We start from the raw sequence: 24,285 nt of genomic DNA on the forward strand, positions 1-24,285 counted from the left end.
CAGGAACTCTAACTTGAGGTGTAGATATTGTTGGATAGTCTAAGAAACACAGACAAGAACAAGATGACCGAATTCAAGGTAAGGACTATGGCTGCGTAGAACCTGGGAATCAATAGAGAAAATGCAAATGTCCCACTTCGATCAGTAACTGGGCTCAACTTTGTGTTGGCGGGAACCCAATCTCGCAGTGGAATGAATCGAATTGAGATCTCTTGCATTAGAAATCATCGTACAAAAAATTAAATACTTGGGAATGAAATGGTTTATCTTAGAACTGCAAGTGAAGTTCTTCCTCGTGATAATAGCTTTTTAACAATCGAGCAATGCAAGGAATCGATCTTTCAACTCCTTGAATGAATTGGAACCTCCAATACTTAAACACACTTTCTCTCTCTGCTTAGGGTTAGAGTTTCATAAACCCTTTCTCGTGTGGTGTCTCCCGTTTTGCTTGCTTTCATAAAATAATCTGATCGGTTGCCTTGTTTGACTACGACTCAATTTTTCTTGTGTAAGCTAGTGCGGACAATTTGGTTAAAAAAAAAAAACTTGTATATGTATTTGATGTCCAATATTAAGCTTGCTACTAAATAGTGAAAGGTAGAATCATAAAGAGATTCCTATTATGGGTAACAATATAACCCAATTATATCTTATCCACTTTCATTGAAAAAATAATTTTAATTTGCATATAAGACCTTTCATTTTTCCACTAACATAATGAGCTACAGGCATGTAATTTAATATTGCCTAACTCCAACCCATTGTACATGTCTGTTTCAGAGATTCTACAATCGTTACCAGATATCAAAAATAAATAAATAAAAATTATTTTTCATATCAGAAAATAATCTCATAAACAATTTACCAAATAACACTGGTACCATATCTTTATCCGCTCAGTCATTGTTATTCTAAGGCAGTAGATCCAATGTTGACAATCTCTTTCATTAACAACATGGGACCACGTATCCAGTGCACCAATATATGGTCCGTTGGACATCAATTATTGATTTACCAAAACACATGATACAACAATGCAACGAATAGGATCTCTCAAGTCTAAGGTCAAGTGACTGTTACGAATCTCGCTCTTACACAACTAGCAGTAATACATATGAAATTCTTAACAGATTTTTTTTATACACACACAACATGTGTACTTACATTTATGTACCGGAATCACATCCCTGGTAATATTCAATGTAACGACCATATTAACAGGATGTCCGATCCTATCCCTAGCCGATGACGGTTTTGAATTAATAACTTGCAAGCCCAATAAATTTTTTCCATAGATAAAAAATAAATAATTTAATTAACGATCCGAGTTTGATGGACATATATATCCAACACTTTATCAACTTAAAGAGACGAAAAGCATCAAAATTTACCCGTCCCTTGTCCCAGGACGCCCTAAATATCGTGAAAACTAATAAAACTTCCAGTTTGTTTCATTTCAAGTGGAGAAACATTTAATCAAAGTGTGTTCAAACACAATTTTTTCATTTCTTAAACATGGAGGAAGGGTAAGACAGAACCGACGAAGGAGAAGGAGATGGAGACGACAGACGCTAGAGAGTGAGAAGGGAGGATGAAATTACCAACAAATCCCTCATTTAAAACGTTAATAAGTGCGATGGCGTGGGTAAAAATGTCTGGTTACTACACGTTGGTAACCGTCAAAGTGACAAACCCTTTAGCTAAAATGTAAAATTGGATTCAATGGCATATACCGGAATAGTAGCATGCCCACTTGGTTTTCATGGTGGCATTGTTGGGAGATACTGTTCATTCATCAAATCGATTCATGTTGTCGCAGAGGCCCCACGGTCAAGACGATGATCTCTTGTAATCACTTTCTATAGGGGATGGAGGTTGGTGATCCCAATTCCCAGTCTCCCACGGGCCACAGTGAAAGAAAAACAAGGAAAACGAAAAGCCAAAGAGGAAAGGAGGAAAGGAGGGAAAAAGAAGAAAAGAAAAGACAAAGCAAAGGATGGGAATGGTAGGCTCTCTCTCTCTCTCTCTCTCTCTCTCTCTCTCTGGCGGATGGTAAGAATGATACGTTACTTTGCTTCCAAACCCACCACCAAGCATTGGCCTTTTGCATTCTGTTCTACAGAAATTGTCTATGTCCTGCATCCCCTCATTAAATTGGAACTATTCTGTTAAAGGCTTTAATGTTTAATATTAAATTCAAAAAACAGTTGTTATACGAGCCAATACATTGATTTCTAAAGGAAGAAAAGTATTATATAGCAATCTACAACTGAGCATCTGTAAATTTTCTTACAAGCCATTGCAAGCATCTATGCTAACAAATTAAAGGACCTTGAAATCAAAAAGGAAATTAAAGAAAAAAAAAATGGTGTGATTCGTTTCCTTTGAAGTGCTTTACAAGTAAATGAAAAAGTCCAACGAAAAGAGCATCATCTCAGAAATAATCATCATCCATCCGCCGAGAAGCACTACCATCATCTCCTCTTTTGGTCATACTTGAGCGCTGAACTAACCTCACAAGTGCCTGAACCACCTCTGACATAGGTGGCCGAAATTCCGGCTCCGACTAGAAAAAGATTAAACAAATAAGCAAGAGAGAGAGCTGAGAAAACCGATACATCCACGTAACTGTTCAGGAAGTTTCTGAACCCCCCCCCCCCTCTCCACAAAGGGAGCAGGTCCTCAACTACCCAAGGACATTAAGAAGATGCACTCAAGGTGGTGGTAGCATGAGAAGGGTTTATCAAGGGTATCTAGGTAAATAAACTTGTACACGCATTGCCAAAATGTTCTAGAGATGCTTTTTGTCTCCCATTTAGAAGTGTGCTTCCAACCCGAGCCCAAAAACATACCAGGTTGGGTGGTGTGTAGGTTGTGAAAATCCTCATCATTCAACTCTTCACACAAATAGAGCATGTTCATGCGATGATTAAAACAATAGTATCTAAAGAAGCAATGATATCTACCCAGAAAAGCAGTTGGCAAATGGACATCATGAACATTAATTAAACAAGGTTTATACATAAAGAAAACAAGAAAATTAGATGGAAATGAATAAAAGCAGAACTTGCATAACAATTCCTACCTGAACGCACAGAGCAATGACATCAGCAAATCGAGATAGTGACTTAGGAGGGTAGAGCCCATGCAGACCTGGGTCCACCATCTTGGCCAATGCATCAATATCATGAAGTTGTGGTGAGGCCCATCTGACCAGAGACTGTTCCATTCTTGGTTTCGAACTGAAAAAATAGTTAATAAGTGTTAAAATTGATAAGTACAATGGTGGCTAGGACTTTAGGATCAGAACAATAACAAAAGAAGCTGTGTCTCATTGGACACATCATACCTGTCATATGGCATCCGACCTGTCAAAAGCTCTAACATGACCACTCCAAAGCTGTACACGTCACTTTTCAGTGTATATGCAGATGGCTTTGTGCACTCTGGAGCATTGTATCCAACTCCCAGGTTTATGCTCGTACGCTGATGAAAGGAGTCCTCGTAAGTTGCTTGTAAGTTCAATAATTATATACACTCATAGACACATTAGACTGCTACGATGCAGTGGGCATGCATCTGTATAGGGTGGATCCAACCATGTCTCTGCCCTCATGTGCTTGTGAGGAATAGTGCTCTTACCCTTGGCATTTTCTAGTGTACATATATACACATTATCCCCATTTAGATTGGGACAAGCTTAGTTGAGTTGAGTTGTATGCACATATGCATACACATTTACATAGGTAGAAATTACTTCATTATATTGTTTCTGAAAATCAATAGTAGGTCCAGATCCCTTTAGATTAAGATTCCATAATTTCAAAAGAAAAAGATGTCCAAATCACTACCATAGTGCCATAGCATGGGTTCAGACCCATATTTTTCACCCATGATCCAAAAACAAGACTTATTTCGGGAAATCAGAATAAGTCCTCAAAAATACTGTCAAAACATGTGGTACATATGCAATGTGTGTCTACGACTAATAGTCAATCTGTTCAACGTCCAGGACCCAATGTGTTAGTTGTAGCTAATTGGTTCTTACTAGTTGAAATCACTCATACAAGTTGATCCTCTTGCATGAGTTCCACAATTACGGGATAAAGTAGAACGGAGGACTTCCTGCAGCACCTGCAGTTATCCTTGCTCAAATCAAGTGAAGAAGCTAGGAATTATCATGCACATTTAAGGACCAGTAACCTGGAAGAAATTTGCCAAACCACAGTCCATGAGGCGGGGATTGAGTTCTGCATCAAGCAAAATGTTGGCTGACTTAATGTTCTTGTGGATGCAGGATGGGGAACAGATCTCATGTAGATACCTGAAAACAGAAAATCCAGTGATGAAGGGCAAAACTATCATTTGCAGGCCAAACAAAAGTAAATTCCAAACAAAAATAAATAAAAAATTATAGAATTCCTACTGTGATGGTATACTGCCAATATTAGATTGTGATGAGCTGATCCATCCATGCACCCACCGGAAATACAATATACATATGTATGTCCATATAGATGTGCATGCATACTTGCATACCAAAAGCATGCACAAATGAGAATTTTGCTTTTGGACATTCTAAATTCAATTGAGTTGGGTGCAACTGGAAAGACTTGTGTCCATGTTAGGAGGAAAACTAGCTACATATTGCTACAAGAGGATTTTGTCCAAGTTATATCAAATTAAATATAAATTTGAGAAAAATACACTTCCCTCCTTTGTACTTCACCCTAATACCACCACCCTCTCAAAAATTTGGGAAAATTACATATGTCCCCATGGAGGCTGACAGTGTTAGATCTTAAACACAAAAGTTTACCTGGATTATCCTGAACCAAAAATCAAACCAAACCAAATGAAAGGGAGGGAATCGTCTCCTTCAATCTCTCGCATATAAGACCTGAACCCATTAAAGGTTCCTGGTTCATGTTTCAACATTTGGTGGCGGCCAAAACAACAGCTGACGGCTTCCAAAACGCCACTATTGTCACTTGAACTATAATTCTCTCCGGTGCGTTGCAATGGGAGGAATTAGAAAACAGGATTCAAAAATTCCCTCTAAATGGGTTTGAGTTTACAGCACTATCCAGGCAATGTTTACTCCAAAGAATCATCTCTTTTTCCCAACTACCTAGGCAATGTTTACTCCATCGAATCTTCTCTTTTTCGCCTAAGTTATCTCTCAAATCAAATATGTTAATGCAAATTTTTGGTATATCTGAAAATCCAAATTACCCAAAGGAGGGCGTAAAAGGGGAGGAGATGATGATTTGCAGAAAATTTAGGGTGGAAGAGATGAGAGAAATAAGTTCTGCAAAAATTGGAGAGATGCTAACTTGGGATTCCTAATGTTGGTGAAATGGAGGGGAGCCAGCGACTACCATTAATAGGATGAACAGAGTTGATTCTCGATATCTCCCATAGTAATACTCTTTAAAAATCAGCATTAATCCAAGAGAAATTAGCCACAGGGTTACCAGGAAGTGTCTAAGGGTAACGATCTACTTGGATATGAATATCCTTGTTAATCTTCTCTCTTCTGCTTGTTCATATCCATAAATTCAAATCCAGGGTGAGTCTTGAGTGAACTTGAGGCAAGGATTGAAGTATCAGTATCGGTCGCCGTATCGGTCGGCCAAAATTAAGATACGTATCAGAGGGTATCGTATCGTTTCGGAGATACTCTAAGATACGCTAAAAATACACACATAAATGGATAAGAAACACTTTTTTATATACTTTTGCATAAAAAATTTGTTAAAAAAAGCTATTAATAACATGTATTATGCATAACACTAAATTGGGGGTATCGCACTAAGAATTCAAGCTTTGCAGTTGTCCCATAAATGTAAAATCCTTGTTCCCAACCTTGATTTCCACTTTAGTTAGAGAGAAATACGACTGGCAGCAACTTTGGAACAAAAACCCCTCAAAAAATCGTGTTTTTTCTGAAAAATGACCCAACTTGGCCATTATGTGACTGTAGCGCACTGTATCGGTACGTATCATACCGTATCGGTATGTATCAGTCGATACATACCGACACGCACCGATACATACCGAGACGTACATTTCACTTGATTTTTTTTCCATAGAGTATCGGTACGTATCAGTGCATATCAATGTGTATCATATTGTATCGGTGGGTATCAATGGTGTATCGGTGTGTATCGGTATGTATCGTAGGATACATATTGATACAAAAGGGTTTTAAAAATTCCATATATCTTATCGGTGTGTATCGTATCGGTAAGGGCCGATATAGATACATATCGGCCGATATGATACGATACGTACCGATACTTAAAACCATGACTTGAGGTTTGAGTTTGGGCTTTTCATTCTCTCAAGTCTTCCTCTTCGAAATCTCATATGAATGGAATATATTTAATTTATTAATGCAATAAGGAATGAAAGTGTTCATAGATAAATCGATTGAACTTATTTTGTTACCTAATTTTTTTTCTCTATTCTTTGAATGGGCTTATTCCCAATAGAACCCCTAGGTCTATGTACTCACCATGTATGCCACTTTTGCTGTAGTTGATTTAATGGCCTGCTAGCAACAAGGTTGAAGATTCTATGAACATTGTAAACTTTCCTACCGGTTGTAGTGATGAATCTTCCTTGAAATCCTCTGATAACCATCACAAGGGTGCTTCCATGGAACACTTTCTTCTTAGAGGTGTGGAAGCGCGCCAGAGTGAGATAAAGAGTACAATGTCACCCATGAATCGGTGATGGCCTAGTGTGTGCAATGGAGAAATGAGCGACCATGGTTGGGACTTGGGAGGAAGAAGATGTGATTAAGCAGAAGATTAGGGTTTAATCATAAACAGTTTCAGGAACCTCAATAAAGGGTAATAATATAAATTCACATCCTATAAGGGAATTCAGGCATTTAATAAAATTTAGACATGTGATGTCATCACTTAAAAATATTCTACTAACGGACTGGGCATGGTTGTTAGCATCTTTAAATGTAGGGGAGGGGAGTGCAAGTTTCTCAATCGTGGAATGGAGGGTGATATAAGGACTAAATAAAGGGGAGGGGAGTGTAATTTTCTCTATAAATTTTCCTCCACCATGGCATAGTAAGACTTGCCTAGGTGCTGCTTAATCATTCAAGCTCTGTTTCTGACTAAGAGATAGCAACCATAAATCATTAGTTGATAGATAATAAGTTAACCTATGCAGTCAATGACCTTAATCGTGAAGTAAAAGCAACAAATAGGATGCAGTCAATGACCTTAATTGGAAGTAAAAGCAACAAATAAGAATTGCGATTTCAAGAACACTTAAATTGCGCTACCTAGGGAATCTCCAATGCCAAAAACCCAATCATATAAACCAAGCTTATGCTCTTTCTTTCTTTTGGGCAAGATAACACTGCCGGTCTGGCGTAGGAAACACCAGATTGGGGAGCAATGGGAGGAGCAGTGTGAGCATCTTCAACACACAGCAGGGAGAGGCAGCACGGTATTTTCGCACCCACACCAGCTGGGTGTTTCCTAAGCCAGACTGGCAGGGTTCTTTTTCCCCTTTCTTTTATACAGGCAGAAAAATGTGGCAATTAATTACGAAGAATTTAGCAAATATATTCACTTACTCAACTGCACGGGCTGTGCCTAGAGCGATTCTGATTCTCGTGTTCCATGTAAGAGGTCTGCTATAGTCGTCTGAGAGGTGTAGGAACTCATGAAGTGATCCATTCCTGAAGTACTCATGGACAAGCAGATTATGACCCTGCTCTGAACAATAACCAACAAGTTCGGCAATGTTTGGGTGGTGCAGTTTTGAGATGTTTGAAACTATTCCTGAAAATTCATCAGGGCCAGCACTTTGAAGAAGTGCAGAGTCTATCTTCTTCACAGCCAGAACCTGATTTAAAAATTAAAATAAAATAAAATAAAAGAACGAAAAATGTGGTCATTAAACAGCATCTATGAGGCAAAAGACATAAACCAGTAAGAACTATTTGAATACACATCCATCCATCTGAATAGAGAAAGGGAAGTGGAGACCTCCAGAAGAAAAAAAAAAATTGATTAATTAATTAAACCAAGAGAAAGAACCAGCTGATAGTTAATAAAAACAATTACAGACAAATGCATAGATATCATTGAGAATAGAACTATATTTAAATTAGACAAAAGCATATCAAAGCTGAAATTAATCTGGTATGAGTTAATGCAAGCCGACGACATATATGAAATCCATCTAGTGTTTCAGTGGTGTATCAGACCATCAGACAAATGAAAATAGCTTGCAGCCCTCACAGAACTAGGTCTTGGTTATGTGTAGTTGCACTTTAAGGCTACCACCCAGTCCTGGAATGGCAATGTCCATCAGACTAGACTCCTGAGTGCTATAGAGTAACACGTTAGACCTAGACCTTACTTTATAAATGCATGGCAGTACAATTATCAACAATGTCATAGTTTAATTCATTTGGATGTTTCATCAAGGAGATGTCCAGCTTAAGAAAAATAGAGAATCAAAAGAAAATTAAGTAATACCCATAAAAAAATTAACTCCAAATTTTATTTTTTAGGAGAACCATTAGTGGGGGGAGGTGTTGAACATTGAAGGATGTTTCTCATTAAATAAAAACAGGTGGATAAAATGGATACTGCATCTAAAGTTTCATGACCATTGTATGTAAACAAAACTCAAGGGGATATTCTATCAGCCAGAACAAGTGTACTCATGACGCACGTATATCAGTATGTATATTATATCTGTTGATGACTAGCAAATGCTTCTTTGTTACGCAGTTTTAAGATAAAGCGCTCTGACAATGGTATAGAAACCATAATAAGAAGCTACTCCTTAAACTTCAGCAAAGCTCAAAACTGTAGCTTCTTATTAAGAGAGTGGGTCCTAAACCCTTCAACCTACGCCTCATTTTTTAATTCTCTCCACTCAGGTGTGCATTAATCTATATCAATAAAGAGTATTGAATGTTTCAAATGTTAAAAGAACCTCCATAGCCAAGCCGAACATTGATATGGATGAGTGTGTGTTACGTAATACCAAGCAAATACGCATTGCGATAATATAATAATTTAATTTCACAAATCCCAAGAAAATGCTTCTTAAAAAAAATCACGATCAAAGTTGTCTTAGATTTCACACAAGATGTTATATACGCTTTTCTTTACTTTTATATTTTTTTCCAATTATTTCTTCCTAAAAATTCTTAGAATTGATTACGCAATTAATAGAACCAGATTTCTATTTCAAACCTTTAACTGACCTTCTTGAACTGAAGGGGAGAAAAACCCACATAGTAATCAGCCATCAGTTCCACAAACCTTGCATGGCGTGCTTGATCTTTTGACTGCCAAACACCAGATCATGGAAACTTTTCACCTAAGACTGTGCTGGTTGCATTCCCAGCAACCTGTGTGGGAACGAAAAGTTGAGAGAAGGAAAAATGAAGGGGTTTTTCTCGCAACATTATTTGGTTGACTTGGACAGACAAGTGAAAAGTGATAAATGAGTTCCCTTCACAATGTTTCACACCTCTTTTTAGGGACAGCCTTCTGCAAGCACTGATGCGATCCCAGGGTTTAAAAAAACCAAAATTTGGTTGCTATGGGCCCACAAGAATGCAAAATAACTCGAGCTAAGAGCATAATGGCAATTTTGTATTTTCTAGAACAATTTAGGACCCCTTTTGAAAGCCCAACAGACCTTAGGGCTGAAACATAATTAAAACTGAAAAGAAACGCTAATCTGGAATTACGGATTAGGAGTTGGGACAAAACATATAGAATACAAAATTTGGAGGGGATTTGGTAAATAACAAAAGTTGGGTCATTAGTAACAAAATAAGAGAATGTCATCTTCTACAATGCGTTATAGCTACAGGTTACAATAACCAGCGCGCATATGAATTGAGAGAACTCTCTCATCCAAGTTCGGATTATCCTCAAATTCTTAGGTAAGATTGCCAAATTAAAGTTCCTCTTGAATGCAAAAAACCACCACTCCAAACAGTACACGAATAAAGAGGATTTAAAGTCAGAAACTGGACCTAGTGAAAGAGGGGTACCAGGTCTGAAACTGACCATGTATGATGTAAAGACTAGATCACATAGGACCTAATCCCAGGCAGGATCTGAAATTCTGGCTGAATAAGGAGAAATTCGAGAACTCACAAACCGGGGCTCTGATGAGCCTACTCTTTGGATTAAATGGAGCTCCTGTATGCTCCAACAAACCCACAAAGTTTGGTCAATTTCTGATGACCGAACTGGGAGATATGCTGGTTGCAAGAAAAAGTAAAGTTTTGGACAACCTTTAAGAACTGTAGGTAGGGACTTCTGATGAAGCTCAAAACTGGAGTGAATAACATTTGTATGAGTTTAATTATCCTTCAAAAGATGAGCCTGAACTGCTGGTTGGTTGAAGATATCTGACCTCACAAAGGTTAGGTCAAGTTTAGGGCTGAAACTGGAGATTTCACTGAACTCTCAGCCCAGGTGATCAGGCCTTGCTCTCACACACTCAAAGGCTTAATAGAAAATAAAGAAACAAAAGGGAAGAAAACAGAATTGCCAGAGGGTTGTGAAAGAGGAAGAAGAATAGTGATCTAGGGTGAGGCCTCTCACCTTCACCTGGGCATCTCACCCTCTCATGTTGGAGGCATCTCACCTCTCAAGTTTTAGCTCTCACAGCCATGGAGTTAAACTCATAATTTTATTAATCTTCAAAAATCTTTCTTTCATTATAATTGATGGGCTTTAAATAGTCTTACATTGCTTGGACACAAAGAAATAACAAAAGGAAACTCCCAAATTTACTAACTTCTTGAAAATAGAAACTAAACTAAAATTTCCTAAAAACAAACTACTTGTTTACTAAGAAACATAAAAATAGAAACTAAACGCCTAAAATTTGGAGGTTAAGAAACAAATAAACTGACTGCAAATAAAAGGAACCAAATAGGAAACTGAATTTCCTCACAAAAACCTAACAAAAGGGAACTAAAATAGGAGACATGGACCCAAATTACTGTTTGTGTGAACAGTAATTCGTGAACAGTATTTTCTGACTGTTATTTTTATGTCCTCTTCTTTAAGCTTTGATTTGCCTCAATGTAACCCACTACCCATATAAAGCTTTGGGAACCAAGCTGTACGGTTAGAGTCGCCCTCGGGTGAGAAATGAACCCACACATTTCAGGGAAGAAGGAACTGAGACGATAGAGATCAATCAAATATTCCTCAATCCTATAGGGAAAGGGTGTAGAACAGAAAATAATGGAAGAAATGGAGGAAGAAAAGTAACAGTGGGGTAGCATGAGGAAGTCATACCTGTTAGGAAGGATCCAACTCAAAAAGGAGAGAGAGAGAGAGAGAGAGAGGGAGGTAGGAACCATTCATGCAGTCTTTAACTCAAATAACTTCATTGAAGACTCCCTATTTGTCCAATGATGGACTACATGCACCTCTTTAAATATTTTTACACAAAAAACCAAACCTATTCAAACTCTAGAAATACAGTTTGAATCAACCTCCACCTTTATCCTATGACTCTATTAACATGAACAAAGGGGGGAAAATTACAAATCTGGTGTGTAACTATATCAACATGGTTCGAGAACTTGATCAAAACCTGCGAAATTCCATAGGTTTCGACCGTATCCCCAGGGGTCGAAACGATATATCCTGTGATTTTTAAAAGTCACAAGTCTCGACCATATTTTGATCAAATTCGACGAAATTTCCCATGTTTCAACCAAAACATGGGAAATTTTGACCAAACCAACTAGTTCAACTCTTTGAGTTGAACCAGGAATTCAACCCTCTTCTTAGTTTTTTCTCATAGGAGTGGAAAACTTAGGGAAATAGTGCAGATTTCCATTTTTTGCCAAACAAAGTTGAATCTAAGGGTGATTCTTGCTTCATCGACATAAGAAAGACAACTTGGACCAAAAAGGTAAGTCGTCTCAACTTCCTCAAAAACCATTTTGTTTTATAGAATATACCTGTAAATAGAGTAGAATTATGTAAATTTTTTATATGTTACTTAGGAGGATCCGATCTACACATTCACAGTGGCCGAATTTTTTTTTTGCATGTTAATGCTTTTTTTTTTTTTTAAATGCATTTACCTACAACATATTTCAGTCAACAACTCAGCATAATGATTACCGAACCTTTGGTTCATCACACAAGTATGACTTTTTTTTTTTCTTTTCTTTTTTTTTTCTTTTCTTTTTTTTTTCTTTTTTTTCTTTTTATGAAACTAATGATGTGAATGTGTTAGAAATGTCTAAAAATAGGATGTACACAAAAAATAGGCAAAAAGAACACTTTCTGGGGGTCGAAACCTAAGTTTCCACCAAACCGGAAAAAATTCCCTTGTTTCCTCGAAATTTCCCAGGTTTCGACCAAAATTTCAATCTCCCCAAGGGTCGAACCCGATAACTTGAACCTTGGTATCAAGAACCCTCCCGAATTGTCCCTAAGACGGCTTTTCCTTTCCTTGGGACAGAAACCCAAAGCAGCATAAGGTATTCAAACACCCTGAGCATGCCCAACATTAGCCAACTACCATATTAATGGTCTGTAAGACTAACCTAAAAATTGACTTAATATGGTAGTATCATAGAGACAAATACTCCTCTAACCTATTAAAGTCCTAAATACCACCATTCGTCCCTGGTCTGGGTCTAAGATCACACGTCATTGAATGACCTTGTGGTAATCAAGTCAATATCTAGTCCATTCTAATATATATATGCTCAGTTCTAAATAACTATACTACAATCCTCAGCACAGCTTTAATTCCCGCACCATATATTCATATTTTCAGAGAAACCCAATGTACGAGGCTCCTGCTATTGCAGGGTCTGGGGGGGCAAATGTAAGCAGCCTTACCCCCTGCTTCACAGAAGAGGCAGTTTTCAAGTTCCGAAACAATGACCAACATGTTGCAATACTGCAACTTAACCATTATGCCACAGGCTCGCCCACCTCTAGAAAAATAAACCCTAGAACTCAATCTTAGCTTCTTTTGAACCCAGACAATAAGAAAAAGGACATTTAGCTCTTAAGCTTCTGTCCTACATCATCATATTCATCTAGATGAAATCATAAGAAGTCATCTTCGAATGGGTACTCCCTAGCAGATTTTTCATGTCAATAATTAGATCCATATGTTCATAATCATATTGAGTTACAAATTCTATAGGAACACAGTTTGATCCAATTGGGCAGTTATAAAATAATGAGGGAGCAAGTGAAGAAAACAAAGTGCACCCCTGAAGATTTGTTGCTCTTCCCCCAGCCCACATCAACCGCAAGCAAGACATTAAAATAAATTAAATATATAAATTCTGGTGAACCAATATGGAAACCAATAGATAGTCAATAGGAAAAAAAACTATAAGAAATATCATCAACTCGATAAAATAACTAATCAGTAAAAAGCACGAGAGAGAACCAGAACCTTCCCATCTGCATATTTTGCCCTATAAACACGTCCTATGGTTCCTTCACCCAGAAAGCGGCCTGTAGCGAAGTTACCAGTTGCAGCCTGCAAATCTGCCAAGGTAAAAACTGTAGTGCGAATAGATGTGCTTCTTCTGCCAAGTCTGTTCGCAAATTCGGTTTCATTAAATGATTTCATTCGATCAGAAGGTGGTGGCTTAAGATGAATTGAAGGAGAAGTTTGCAAAGACTTCATGTCCATTGAAGATGTTGAATCCCAGGACCTGCGTTCTGTAGAAGATATAGCACTTGATTAGTTGAAACACATAGAGTTCACAGAACGTAGTAATCACCACAACATGGTTTAGGCAGAGAGGGGGGGAGATCAAAATTCTAGAGCACCTCAAAACACTTCTGCTAAAGTTAGTTTTGGTAATACAGAACTGAAACATACATAATAGACCCAACAAACTGAAACAGCCCACACCAGAACAATTGGTCAATTATAAAATAAATTGAAACATATGCCTGACCCAACTCCCGCACCTCATAAACAATCATATTCATAGCATCTGGATATTCGACCATTCGACAGCCATTATCAGAAATTCAAATTTTAGAAGGAACTCCCCAGATTGTGGATATTGTAGCTCATCTCTAAAGAAATCTGAGGTTTATGATATATCAGAGATGTCTACTTAAGTTTCAAATGTTTATTCCCCAGATGTCCTGTAAATTCTCTATTTATGGGCAGTTTCAAATGTTTGCATTAAGATTAAGGATCTACGTAAAAAATTGCATTGATTGCAAAGAAGTTTTGCACTTGAAGATGTATACCTTTGAAGCTCTTCGGATCAGGGGGATAAAGCCTTGAGTTAGATACTTCATGCAATACCAAGGGGGTAAACGTTCTGTGCTGGCTAAGATTCACATCATCAAGATAATGTGAAGATGAAGAAGATTTTCGTGAAAATAAAGCGATCATAATAACAAGTGCCACCAATACGCCCATCACTATCCCCCCTATAGCAACTCCACGCAAACTTGATTTATTGTCGCCACTTTCAGATGAATGCTTACGTTTGGGAATTGCAGGTGTACCTGGAGGAGGTGGAGGAGCAGACCCCGAAGACCACGAGTTCCCTCCCGTTCTTGAAAAAATACAATTGCAATTCAAAGCAAAGAAAAATTGAAACCTCACTCAATCTGAATGAATAAAGAAACACATAGAACTCACTCAATGTTGTTTATGTCCTTCAATTCAGTAGGGATCCAGCCACTAAACTTGTTATTTGCAACATTCCTGTGCAGCCAACAGGGAGAATTCTATGGTTAATGTTTCTCAGGATGTTAAACAACTCCAGCTGGTATAGCAAAAACTAATAAACAATGAGAAAATAGTGGCTGGAGAATAACGTATACAAGAATAGAATAAGAAAAAAATAACTGTCAATGTCAACATTAATAGATCTGCTCCATGTTTTTTTATTCAGACAAATTATTTAAAAAGAAAACCTCTGACAACGGGTGTTAAGATATTGAAAATCACCTCAATCTCATTGTTATTTAAGTACCACAAAAATAGTTAGGGAAAAGGGAAGCTAATTTGGTCTTTTTCACTCCCCCAAGACAAGAACAAGTGCCATATTTTTTGAAGTTCATATTTTTAGGTCTTAAAGCATGTTAAGCAATTAGTAATTGTGGAGCTACAATTGTACAGAAAACTTACAGGTCATCAAGGGGAGTTCTTGCAAGCACAGTTATTGGACCAGTAAATTGATTGTTCTGCAAATATCTGTACAAATATATAAACATTGTTAGCTATAAGGAGATCAGCAGATCTCACAGTTGAGCTTCGCTCCTTACAATGTACTGAGACTAGAGAGGGATCCAAAACTCTGAGGTAGCTTTCCAGACATGCTGTTGAATGAGAGATCCCTGAGTTTCAAAAGCAAATCAAGAAATATAATTTCCAAAATCAGAAAAGTTCTTCCAATCAAATTTAGGTCATTAAAAGAAAAGGAAAGAAGCCAATACAATACCACTACATGACAACCAAAATTGTCACAAGTCCTATTCTCATTATATCTCAATAAATAAATTTTTTCCACTGATACGGGCCTGGAAGAACTCAACCCTATAAACTGGCTTACAAGTTGAGGGGACCCAAGACCATACATATCAACCAACCCACATCAATTCCCTTTGGAAACCGATGTGGGATCAGCCCCCCATATGGCTGATATGGGACCATAAAATACCACCACACTTATACACCCGACATCCATGGCGGCCCACTCCAGATCAGGTAGCCCTTTCTAAACAGCTCTCACTCTATTCTAGGGTTTCTGCCTGGCGGCAGGTAGCCCTTTCCTAGCTTCTCTCACTTTGGCACAAGGTCGCCACTTCCGCGCGCGAGTTGGGTTGAGGATCGACTGCTCTGATACCACTTATAAGGTCTTAAAAGGACTTAACCCCATAAACCGGCTTACAAGGTGAGGGGACCCAAGATCATATCAACCCACATCAATTCCCTTTGGAAACCGATGAGGGATCAGCCTCCCATATGGCTGATATGGGACCATAACATACCACCACGCTTATGAACCCGACGCCCACAACAGCCCACTTCGGATCAGAGGCTCTCACTCTGCTTCAGGGTTTCTTCCTCCACCATATCAACCCACATCAATTCCCTTTGGAAACCGATGTGGGATCAGCCCTTCATTTGGCTGACATGGGACCGTAACATATAATATTTCCAGCTTTAAATTTCTCCAAGTTTCTTCAAAGACCTCTCTCTCTCTCTCTCTCTCTCTCTCTCTCTCTCTCTCTCTCTCTCTCTCTCTCTCTAATATAGGTAGGGCTGCCAAGAGGAGAGCTCGAGCTGACCAGATTATAGTCCATCTATGCCCTACATCTGGCCTTGGTTCTACCATCAAACCAAACAGGTGGCATGCTTTTCTGGCCTTCCTATGGCCTCATCGATCTCAGAAATTAGTGTGGGAAGACATCCATTAACAGCAAGCTTTGTTCTCCAGTTCTTGTCCTCAAAAGATGCTTCTAGAAAACCCTCCAGCTTAATGTTGAAGAATGAAGCTTCAAGGAGGAGTCCAGCAGCCATCTAATTGCACAAGTAGATTAGGATTAGTTTCATTTTTCATTGTTGTTTCCTTTTGTCTCTTGACAAGTTATTTTCTTAGTTAGTTTATTGGTTAGTTTCCTTTTAGGAGTCTCTTGTTAGACAAAATAGTTAGTTAATTTCCTATCTAATCTCTATTTGTTAGAAGTTTCCTTTTTTAACACTGAACTTTGTAATCAATTTCAAAAGCCTATAAAGAGGCCATCAATGGTAATGAAAGACAAGTTCAATTAAGTAAAATTGAGTGTTAACTCTTGGCTGAGAGAGCTGTTATTTGAGAGGGTGGGATGCCTAAAATATAGAGGTGAGATACCCAACCCAACCACTTCTTCTTCCCCACCTTCCAATCCTCCAACGATTCTCTTTTTGCTTTTGTTTTTTTTTTTTTAATGCTACTTTATTAGACCATTGTAAGGCTGTTAAGGTTTTTACAAGACACAACCAAAGCTGTAAGAGAAACAGTGAAAAGCTGCCCAAATCAGAATCGATTGAAGCAAGAAAGCTAGGGTTTTGAAGTTCCAATCAAAGTGGCCATATCTCACAAGTCTGAAACCTGATCAGCAAACCCTTTTGGGGTTTTGTTTGTGACATAAAATTGGTTGGTTATATATATATATATATATATATGTGGGATTTTCTTATGGACACCCCTTAAAGTGTCAAATAATTTGTAACCTTTTTTACCCTTTAGTATGACACTTTTTCTTTCAATGAGGATAAAATTTTCTACTGATGTAGATCGCAGGAGCAAGGCCAAAACCATTCCAGACTGGTCCAAATTTCTGTGTCTTCATCAATCCAGCTAAGAAGGCCATCAACCAGCAGTAATATGAGTCATAACTGACAGCCTTCCTGGCCCCACTGCCAGCTCGTATTGTGGAGAGATTGGTGAATAATCAGGGAAAATTATTGCCATTAAAGTGGGGAAGTTATTAGTCATGGACCAGCTTTATACAGAGGAGATATTTTGAAGATCTAATGGGGCCTATGGCCAGCTGTATGGATGCAAGATTGAAGGTCAGTTGCCATTGCATGGAGGACTTTTACAGCTGCCATAAATCAGCTTTCTTTAGATAGGTTTCTATCAGTTTGTTTCTATTTATGATTTCAGTAATGCAAGGCAATCTAGGATAGTTTCTTTTATCAGTTTTAATGGTTTTCGAAAGTAGGATTTCTTTATTTTAATAGAGATCTAGGAAATTCCTTTACTGTTTGGCAATCCCACGCGTGGGAGTTTCACTTTGTAATTGCTTTTTTTGGTAGAATTCACTTTGTAATTGCTATTTTATTATAAATATAAGAAAGGGGTCTAGTCCTCAACAGAACTTAGTTTGATTAAAAAAAAAAAAATGGCTTATGCTATTGTGCTGTGGGATGCAGTTGGGTGAGAGGCCCTAGGTAAGATGTCTATGAGTGGGTCTGACAGGAGAGAGTGGGAGGCTTGATCCAAGCCTATCTTTCTATCTTCTTCTTATTTTTTCCTTTGTTTCTTTTTATCATTCCTGCAAATCTTCAACATCCGAGAAGCATTCATGGTATTGTTCTTGCTGCAAGACATTGTTACTTGGCTTTATAACATTGACCTGTTACTACCCCATCAAGGTACTGCCTGAAACTAAAAGACTTACCCCGTGGCATCAATTGTTGGAGTTTTCCCTGTTGATATCTTCAGTTCCAAAAGTGCAAATCCATTTATTTCTTGTGGACCATCTTTCGAGGCTGTATCATTGTATCAAAGTTCTTGTTATAGCCTGCTGGTTAGACAGTATATCGATCCTAACGTAGGGTCGGTTCTTAGTTGAACTAGCTCCTACATTATGTACTTTCACGTGTGTACTTGAAAAGTGTGTGAGACAACGATAATGCTTAAGAATGGCACGATGGTAAGTCACTTTTAAATCATTTTGAAAACTCTTTTTTTTTTTTTTTTTTTACCCTAACTTAAAGAACATTTGGGAATAAGAAAGGGGCCAATCAAAAGAAGGTTACATGTTCTAAGTACATCTTTAAAGGTGTCATCCAGATAGTCCATAAATATATATGCACCTAATATGAGTATTACTTACAGCAGAGTGAGTTTAGAGAGTTTCCCGAACATATCACTCAACTGGCCATTGAGCTGATTGTGACCAAGATTTCTGCATGCACTCAAAAAGGTCACTGATGAAAAGAAACAACTAAAAGGAAAGACACATATGCCACAGAAACAAATGCCACTTACAGTTCTTTAAGATCCGCCATTTGAGAAATGGAATAAGGCACACTACCAGTAAAGCCATTTCCAGCAAGGTTTCTGCACATCAAGCTCATTTTATCACAGTTGAGTTCATAGAATTATTGAAATGGAATTTCTCTGAAACATAAACCCATTTGAATACATTTATTGAAGATCAATGTAGCATTGCGATAAGCTGACTGTAGGTTCACTTCGTAAAAACTGTTGTCAATATTTTCATATGTTTAACATATCTAATGAAGGACATGATTATAAAATTCCCCCCAAGAAAAAAGATGAAACAATATATCAATACATTTTTTTAAATTGTATATGAGATGCATTTATTATCCTAGCAAAAAAATATGATGCATTTATTTGGTGCTGACTTACATGCGAACGGCATTGGGTGGAAGCTGATATGGTATATCACCTTTGAGGTTGTTCTTGCTCATATCACTGTACTATGACAAATAAATGCACAGCCATCAGTTGAAATCCTTTCAGGAGAGGTTTTAAAAAAAAAAAAAAAAAAGGCATAAGTGCTTGTGTACAAAGCTGGGCCTCACAAGTCTGTTACAGATGTCAAGCTCGACAGCTGGTAGCCCATGGATCCAGTCAATCCAAGACCAGATAGCTGTCTGCACAGTTCAATGGAACGAGGGTTAATTGTTTACCATCAGTAATGCCTTTATTAGTACTAAATGCAACTGTCAGTGAGATTTATTTATTTAATCTTAAAAGGAGAAACATAGATGTAATACGTTATTGTTTTTGTCGAGTAAATCAAATTATATAAGTATTGTTGAGGTGGACAACTCTAAAAGTAAATGAATAAGGACCGTAGCACAAACATCTTGGTCACAGAAGAGCCTGAGCACTTGATTCCTTCCCAAGATAGGCTGCAAGGATCACCTCCATTTGATTTCCAACCAGTCAATTGTTGAGGAGAATTTAAGCTTTTATACATCACATTGAGAGCAGAGACTGCAGAGACAATTGCAAAATAAAAGCCTAAAACACATGAAGGTCTCAAAATACAATGTCAGGCACAAAGAAATGCAAGTGCTAACATCTTCCCTCGAAAGAACATCTATGAATTGGATCTCTTTGAAGTATTGAATAGAAATTTCTTTCCAAGAAAACTTTACCTTATCTGGTGAAATATTTCTTAGACTTTTTTTTTTTTTTTGGGTGATAGAAGTATTTCTTAAACATTAAGTTGAGACAAAAGGATAACCCTATGTAAACAATTACAAACATGACAAATAGAAATTTTGTTCAGGTGGGAGACCAGGGCACATTTAAAAAGAAGAAGATAGAACCTCCAATTACAGGGGGTAAAAAAACATCTCTCAGCCATTGCTACGTCTGTTATAAATGAAGCATGACAACATTCACACGTTTTAGCAATTTCTCCAGCTAAACTGAGGGTGTGTCCATTTCGCTGAAATATTGGACACATAGGACCCGTTTGATAACGTTTCAAGAAACGCATTTCTGCCGTTTCTAGACAAACGGAACAAAAAGCGTTTGATAAAACTGTTTCGTTTCACTTGTTTTCATAAATAAAAATTGAAATTTCTACCTATTTATGGTTCAAGAAACGACCCAGGCGAAACAAGTTCTGCCGTTTCTGGAAACGACTCGTGGTCATTCTTTCACTGGTTACTATCGACTTCCAGAAACATGACTTATCAAACACCTTCAATTCCGTTTCTGTTTCTAGAAATGGAAATTTATGTTTCTGCCGTTTCTTGAAACAGAAACGGCAGAAACGTTATCAAACCGGCCCATAAATTTCATCTAGCTGTTTGGATTGCTATATCAGTAGAATGAAATGGTTTACATTCTCAACAACTCATCGAAGACTTATCTAAACTTCTTGGTGTCAGCTGTATCCAGCCCACCCTTCAAATCTATTTAGAGGTCATATCTTCCAACTTCCATTTAATAATAGGATGTCCCTCTTCTCCCTGTCCAATGCACCACCTTGTTAGCCTTCCCCTAGTGCTTTTTAGTGTTTTCAAGTTGCATAAAATCACTCCACTGATATTATGGTCCTCTTTTGCTCATAGAAAACCAACTCAGTCAACTTAACCCCCCCCCTCCCATCTTGCCACCTTATGGTGGTGCATTATTTATTTTCATCTAGTTCTTTCTAGACTTGCTAGTAACCCATAGCATACAGTGTAATGCACATTTTGTTTCTTTCATCGCCAAGCATTAACTTCCATAAGGATTTTTGTTGTTAAAGCAGTCTATTAAAGATTACATTTCAGTTGTTATGCATCTATTATAGGACTCCATAAGAACTACTCGAAACCTATTGTCAAAATCTTCTTGGAATGGGTGAAAAAGAGGACAAAACTAGCATGGGAATTCATTTCAAATCATAATATGCATAGATCGTCAAAGCCCATTTTATGTCTTCAAACCCAGCCTATCAGTCCACCCTATAATGCAAATGGCTAATGCAGATAACTGAAAATGATATAAATCTACTTACAATTCCAGTACAAGATTACCCAGTAAAGAAAGAAAAAAAAAAATGCCAGCACATTTATCCCTTAAACATAACTTTTCCTAGAGGGAGCAAAAACACAAAATAAAAATAAAATAAATAAAAAAAGAAGATCAACTAATGCAATCGAGAGCAAAAAATGAAGCCTTTTATGATGATGTATGGATGCAGGCTTGTATTTTTTTGGGTGAAACGGGCTTTATAAGGCCCAAATATTAGGTGAAGGATAAGAAATCAAGAACTCTTATCCTTCCCCTTTGTCCTTTAAAACTAGTATTTGGGCCTACAATTTTAGAGGTTGAAGTGAAATAACTTTTTAACTCTCTTCTTATCCTTCCCATTGTCCCTACAAACACTGGAAACTACGCCTTATCTTAAAATATTCTTCAGTTTCTATCTTCACTCACATTCCACATAATTGCATAAGATATCCTTTTCTATGGTGTGCAACCTGATAACCAAAAGTCTTCGTATTCAACTAATAAAGTGCCAGAGAATTTAAAGGAATGGTCGACAAAACTCCAAATAGACTAAGATACTAGCTCCAGACTACCATAGATACCTCACAATGGGGAAAGAGGTCTGAAGATTCAGACATGCTACACACACTCATCAACCTAAAGCCCTGTACTTGGGTGAACTAATTAAAAGATCCTGTCAAGTGCAGCCACCTAGCCAAGTATCTCAAGTAGTGGGGACTAGACTGCCCTAAATCTTCACCACATGATAAACACAAGTATTAATTTTAGTAGGACTTCAGTAACCAAACCTTTTGAACCATCCTTCCATGATCTTATAAAAAAAAAATGTTGAATTCTTTTCATTGTCAGAAAGGGGGAAAAAATGCATGAATTGGAATGACATGTTCCTGTTTTTTGGATAAGATAAATGCAGCTCCAATCCTACTAATAATGTTCATATCCAGCACAAAATGACTGCATTTGATTCACTTTGGCATAGTAAAAGAAGTTCTTTAGGGGAAAATATCATATTGCCAAGTTCCAACAAAAATCAGTTGGACATTTAAAGAAAGACTAGTGAAATATACAGATAATGGGCATACCATCTGGCGCATCGGTTTTTCCATTGACAGGGATTAAGATCCCGAAAACAAAAGCCCATAACCCTAGAAAGATCGGCGGGTCCATCTTCCCACGCAAGAAGACCATGCATGCAAAATTAGCGTTTTCTCTTCATCAAATAACCGGATTCTGAAGGTCCAGTGATGACGATGATGGAGGAAAAGGATAAGAATGACTAGATTCTGTCATGAATGCCAAGAGGAAGAGAACCCCTCCAATGATCCAACCCCCTCGATTTCTCGGATACTCAGTTGCTTTCAATTTTAGCAAATCTCCGCTAAATCTGGAGGGAACACAGCTAAAGTTGGAGGAGCTTGGCAGCGCCATGAGAGTCGAGCGAGAAAATCGCCCCAAGTGATGGGGAGCCTCTGAAATTTTATTCGAACACTATGAAACTGGCAGCAGTTGGCAATGTCAAACTCTATCCATTTGTCTTTCCAGTTGACCGTCCGTCGTAGAGTATATGACTGCGGTTGTGACATGTGAAAGGGTGATGTGCCACAGAGGGCCAGATCACCTCACATTGACATAAGCAAGGAAGGAAACTCTCAGACCTTCTCCAAATTCACAAAAGAAAATAATAAGAAAAATACGGCTGCGTTTGGTATTCATTCGAAAAAATCTTTTTGACCTTTTTTTGTTTCATGGAAATAGAAAAAATGGAATCCCTACCCTTTAATGGGAAAGAAGCTTTGATTTTCTTTTGCAGAGTTGGTCTCTATCCTCACTCTATATATAATCAACATTAGCTCGTTAAGTGTATAACAATAAACCTTAAAATTGAGTGGAAAAGATGGTAGATAAGACCGACTACATCGTGTAGAATATACGACAAGAGAAATCATTGTAGATTTTCTCTAACCATGGATTCAGGTACATCGTCATCACCTAGTGGGTGTAACTATACATCATTGTGGATTTGCCCTAACAATGGATTCAGGTACGTCGTCATCACTCAATGGTTGTAATTGTATGCTCATTCTTTTCCATGAATGTATTTCGCATTAGTTTTATGTCAATAGTATAAGAGCATATCATGAAGATGATAGGTTGCAATACACACACACACGTGTGTGTGTGTGTGTGTGTGTGAGAGAGAGAGAGAGAGAGAGAGAGTGTGTAATGTAGGCTCATACTACTTGTATTTTATCTTTAAAAACTAACCCTACCTAGTGATATGAACAAAAAACTATTGGAAGACTAAGAATGAGGTAAAAAGTCAAAACTCAAGAGGATCTGCGTAGAACAAATCATAAGCTAATTCCCACATAATGGTGGCAGTAATGAAATCATTAACAGAACACCATTACTATCGCAAATGCAGTTCTATGGTGGATTATTTTTGGGCATCATTTTGAGTTATTTCATTCAAATAAATTCTGGCTTGATTGTTCCCACAATATATGACTGTGGAGAATTATATTGAGACCGATTTTCAACAATTGGCCTTGGGAGATTCCGAGGCACTTAAATATATAAGAACAATCAAAATCAACTTGGTGCATCATATAAGTATATTCATGTCTTTGTATTGGTCAGAAACTTAATAACAATGTAGGAGTTGAGTAATTAATAAGTTAAAATATATTTGAAAACAGAAAATGTGAACTCAATTTGACAAAGAAAGAGTTATGGACCAGATAAAGAAGAAACCAAGATTTTCAAAACTAAGGGACATATCTTAAAAAGAAACCAATATTACACCAAAACAATCATCTTCTAATTAATGAAAACACAAAAGTTTGTTAACACTAACAATTAATTGTCATCATAGTTACAATTGAGATCAATCATGTTCATAAAAATTTATAGAGTGGAACATTCATAACAACACTTGCTCCAAACCAGATCTTGCAGCCAATAAACCAGGGCTATGA

The 24,285-nt window shown here is 37.6% G+C and overlaps 1 protein-coding gene across 5 annotated transcripts; it reads right to left on the reverse strand.

The window, feature by feature from the left end:
- Positions 1 to 2,207: 2,207 nt before the first annotated feature.
- LOC122059474 (protein STRUBBELIG-RECEPTOR FAMILY 5) lies at positions 2,208 to 22,988 on the reverse strand. 5 transcript variants are annotated; one of them, XM_042622263.1, is made up of 16 exons: positions 22,390 to 22,985; positions 19,657 to 19,789; positions 19,372 to 19,443; positions 19,196 to 19,261; positions 18,809 to 18,880; positions 18,654 to 18,725; positions 15,312 to 15,383; positions 15,175 to 15,240; positions 14,683 to 14,748; positions 14,283 to 14,596; positions 13,465 to 13,736; positions 7,610 to 7,881; positions 4,204 to 4,324; positions 3,350 to 3,486; positions 3,086 to 3,242; positions 2,208 to 2,566 (listed from the first exon to the last, which is right to left on the reverse strand). In XM_042622263.1, exons 1-16 carry the CDS (start codon positions 22,493 to 22,495, stop codon positions 2,435 to 2,437), a joined length of 2,130 nt encoding a protein of 709 aa, XP_042478197.1. In that variant the 5' UTR covers positions 22,496 to 22,985; the 3' UTR covers positions 2,208 to 2,434. The 5 variants fall into 5 exon arrangements, 4 of the variants coding, with proteins under 4 accessions (XP_042478197.1, XP_042478200.1, XP_042478199.1 ...); XM_042622266.1 differs by having other exon boundaries at positions 19,196 to 19,266; positions 22,390 to 22,984; XM_042622265.1 differs by lacking the exon at positions 19,657 to 19,789 and having other exon boundaries at positions 22,390 to 22,984.
- Positions 22,989 to 24,285: the final 1,297 nt, after the last annotated feature.

Source organism: Macadamia integrifolia, chromosome 13, assembly GCF_013358625.1.
Source record: "Macadamia integrifolia cultivar HAES 741 chromosome 13, SCU_Mint_v3, whole genome shotgun sequence".
In the NCBI taxonomy this organism is placed as follows: domain Eukaryota; kingdom Viridiplantae; phylum Streptophyta; class Magnoliopsida; order Proteales; family Proteaceae; genus Macadamia; species Macadamia integrifolia.

Bases quoted from the DNA above. Each gene is read 5' to 3' on its own strand.
- LOC122059474 (XM_042622263.1), bottom strand. From the start codon at position 22,495: ATGGTCTTCTTGCGTGGGAAGATGGACCCGCCGATCTTTCTAGGGTTA. The intron at 19,444-19,656 runs GTTTGTGCTACG...TGAACTGTGCAG, and splicing joins GGCTCTTCTGTGACCAAGAT to ACAGCTATCTGGTCTTGGAT. The intron at 18,881-19,195 runs GTAAGTCAGCAC...CTTGATGTGCAG, and splicing joins CCACCCAATGCCGTTCGCAT to AAACCTTGCTGGAAATGGCT.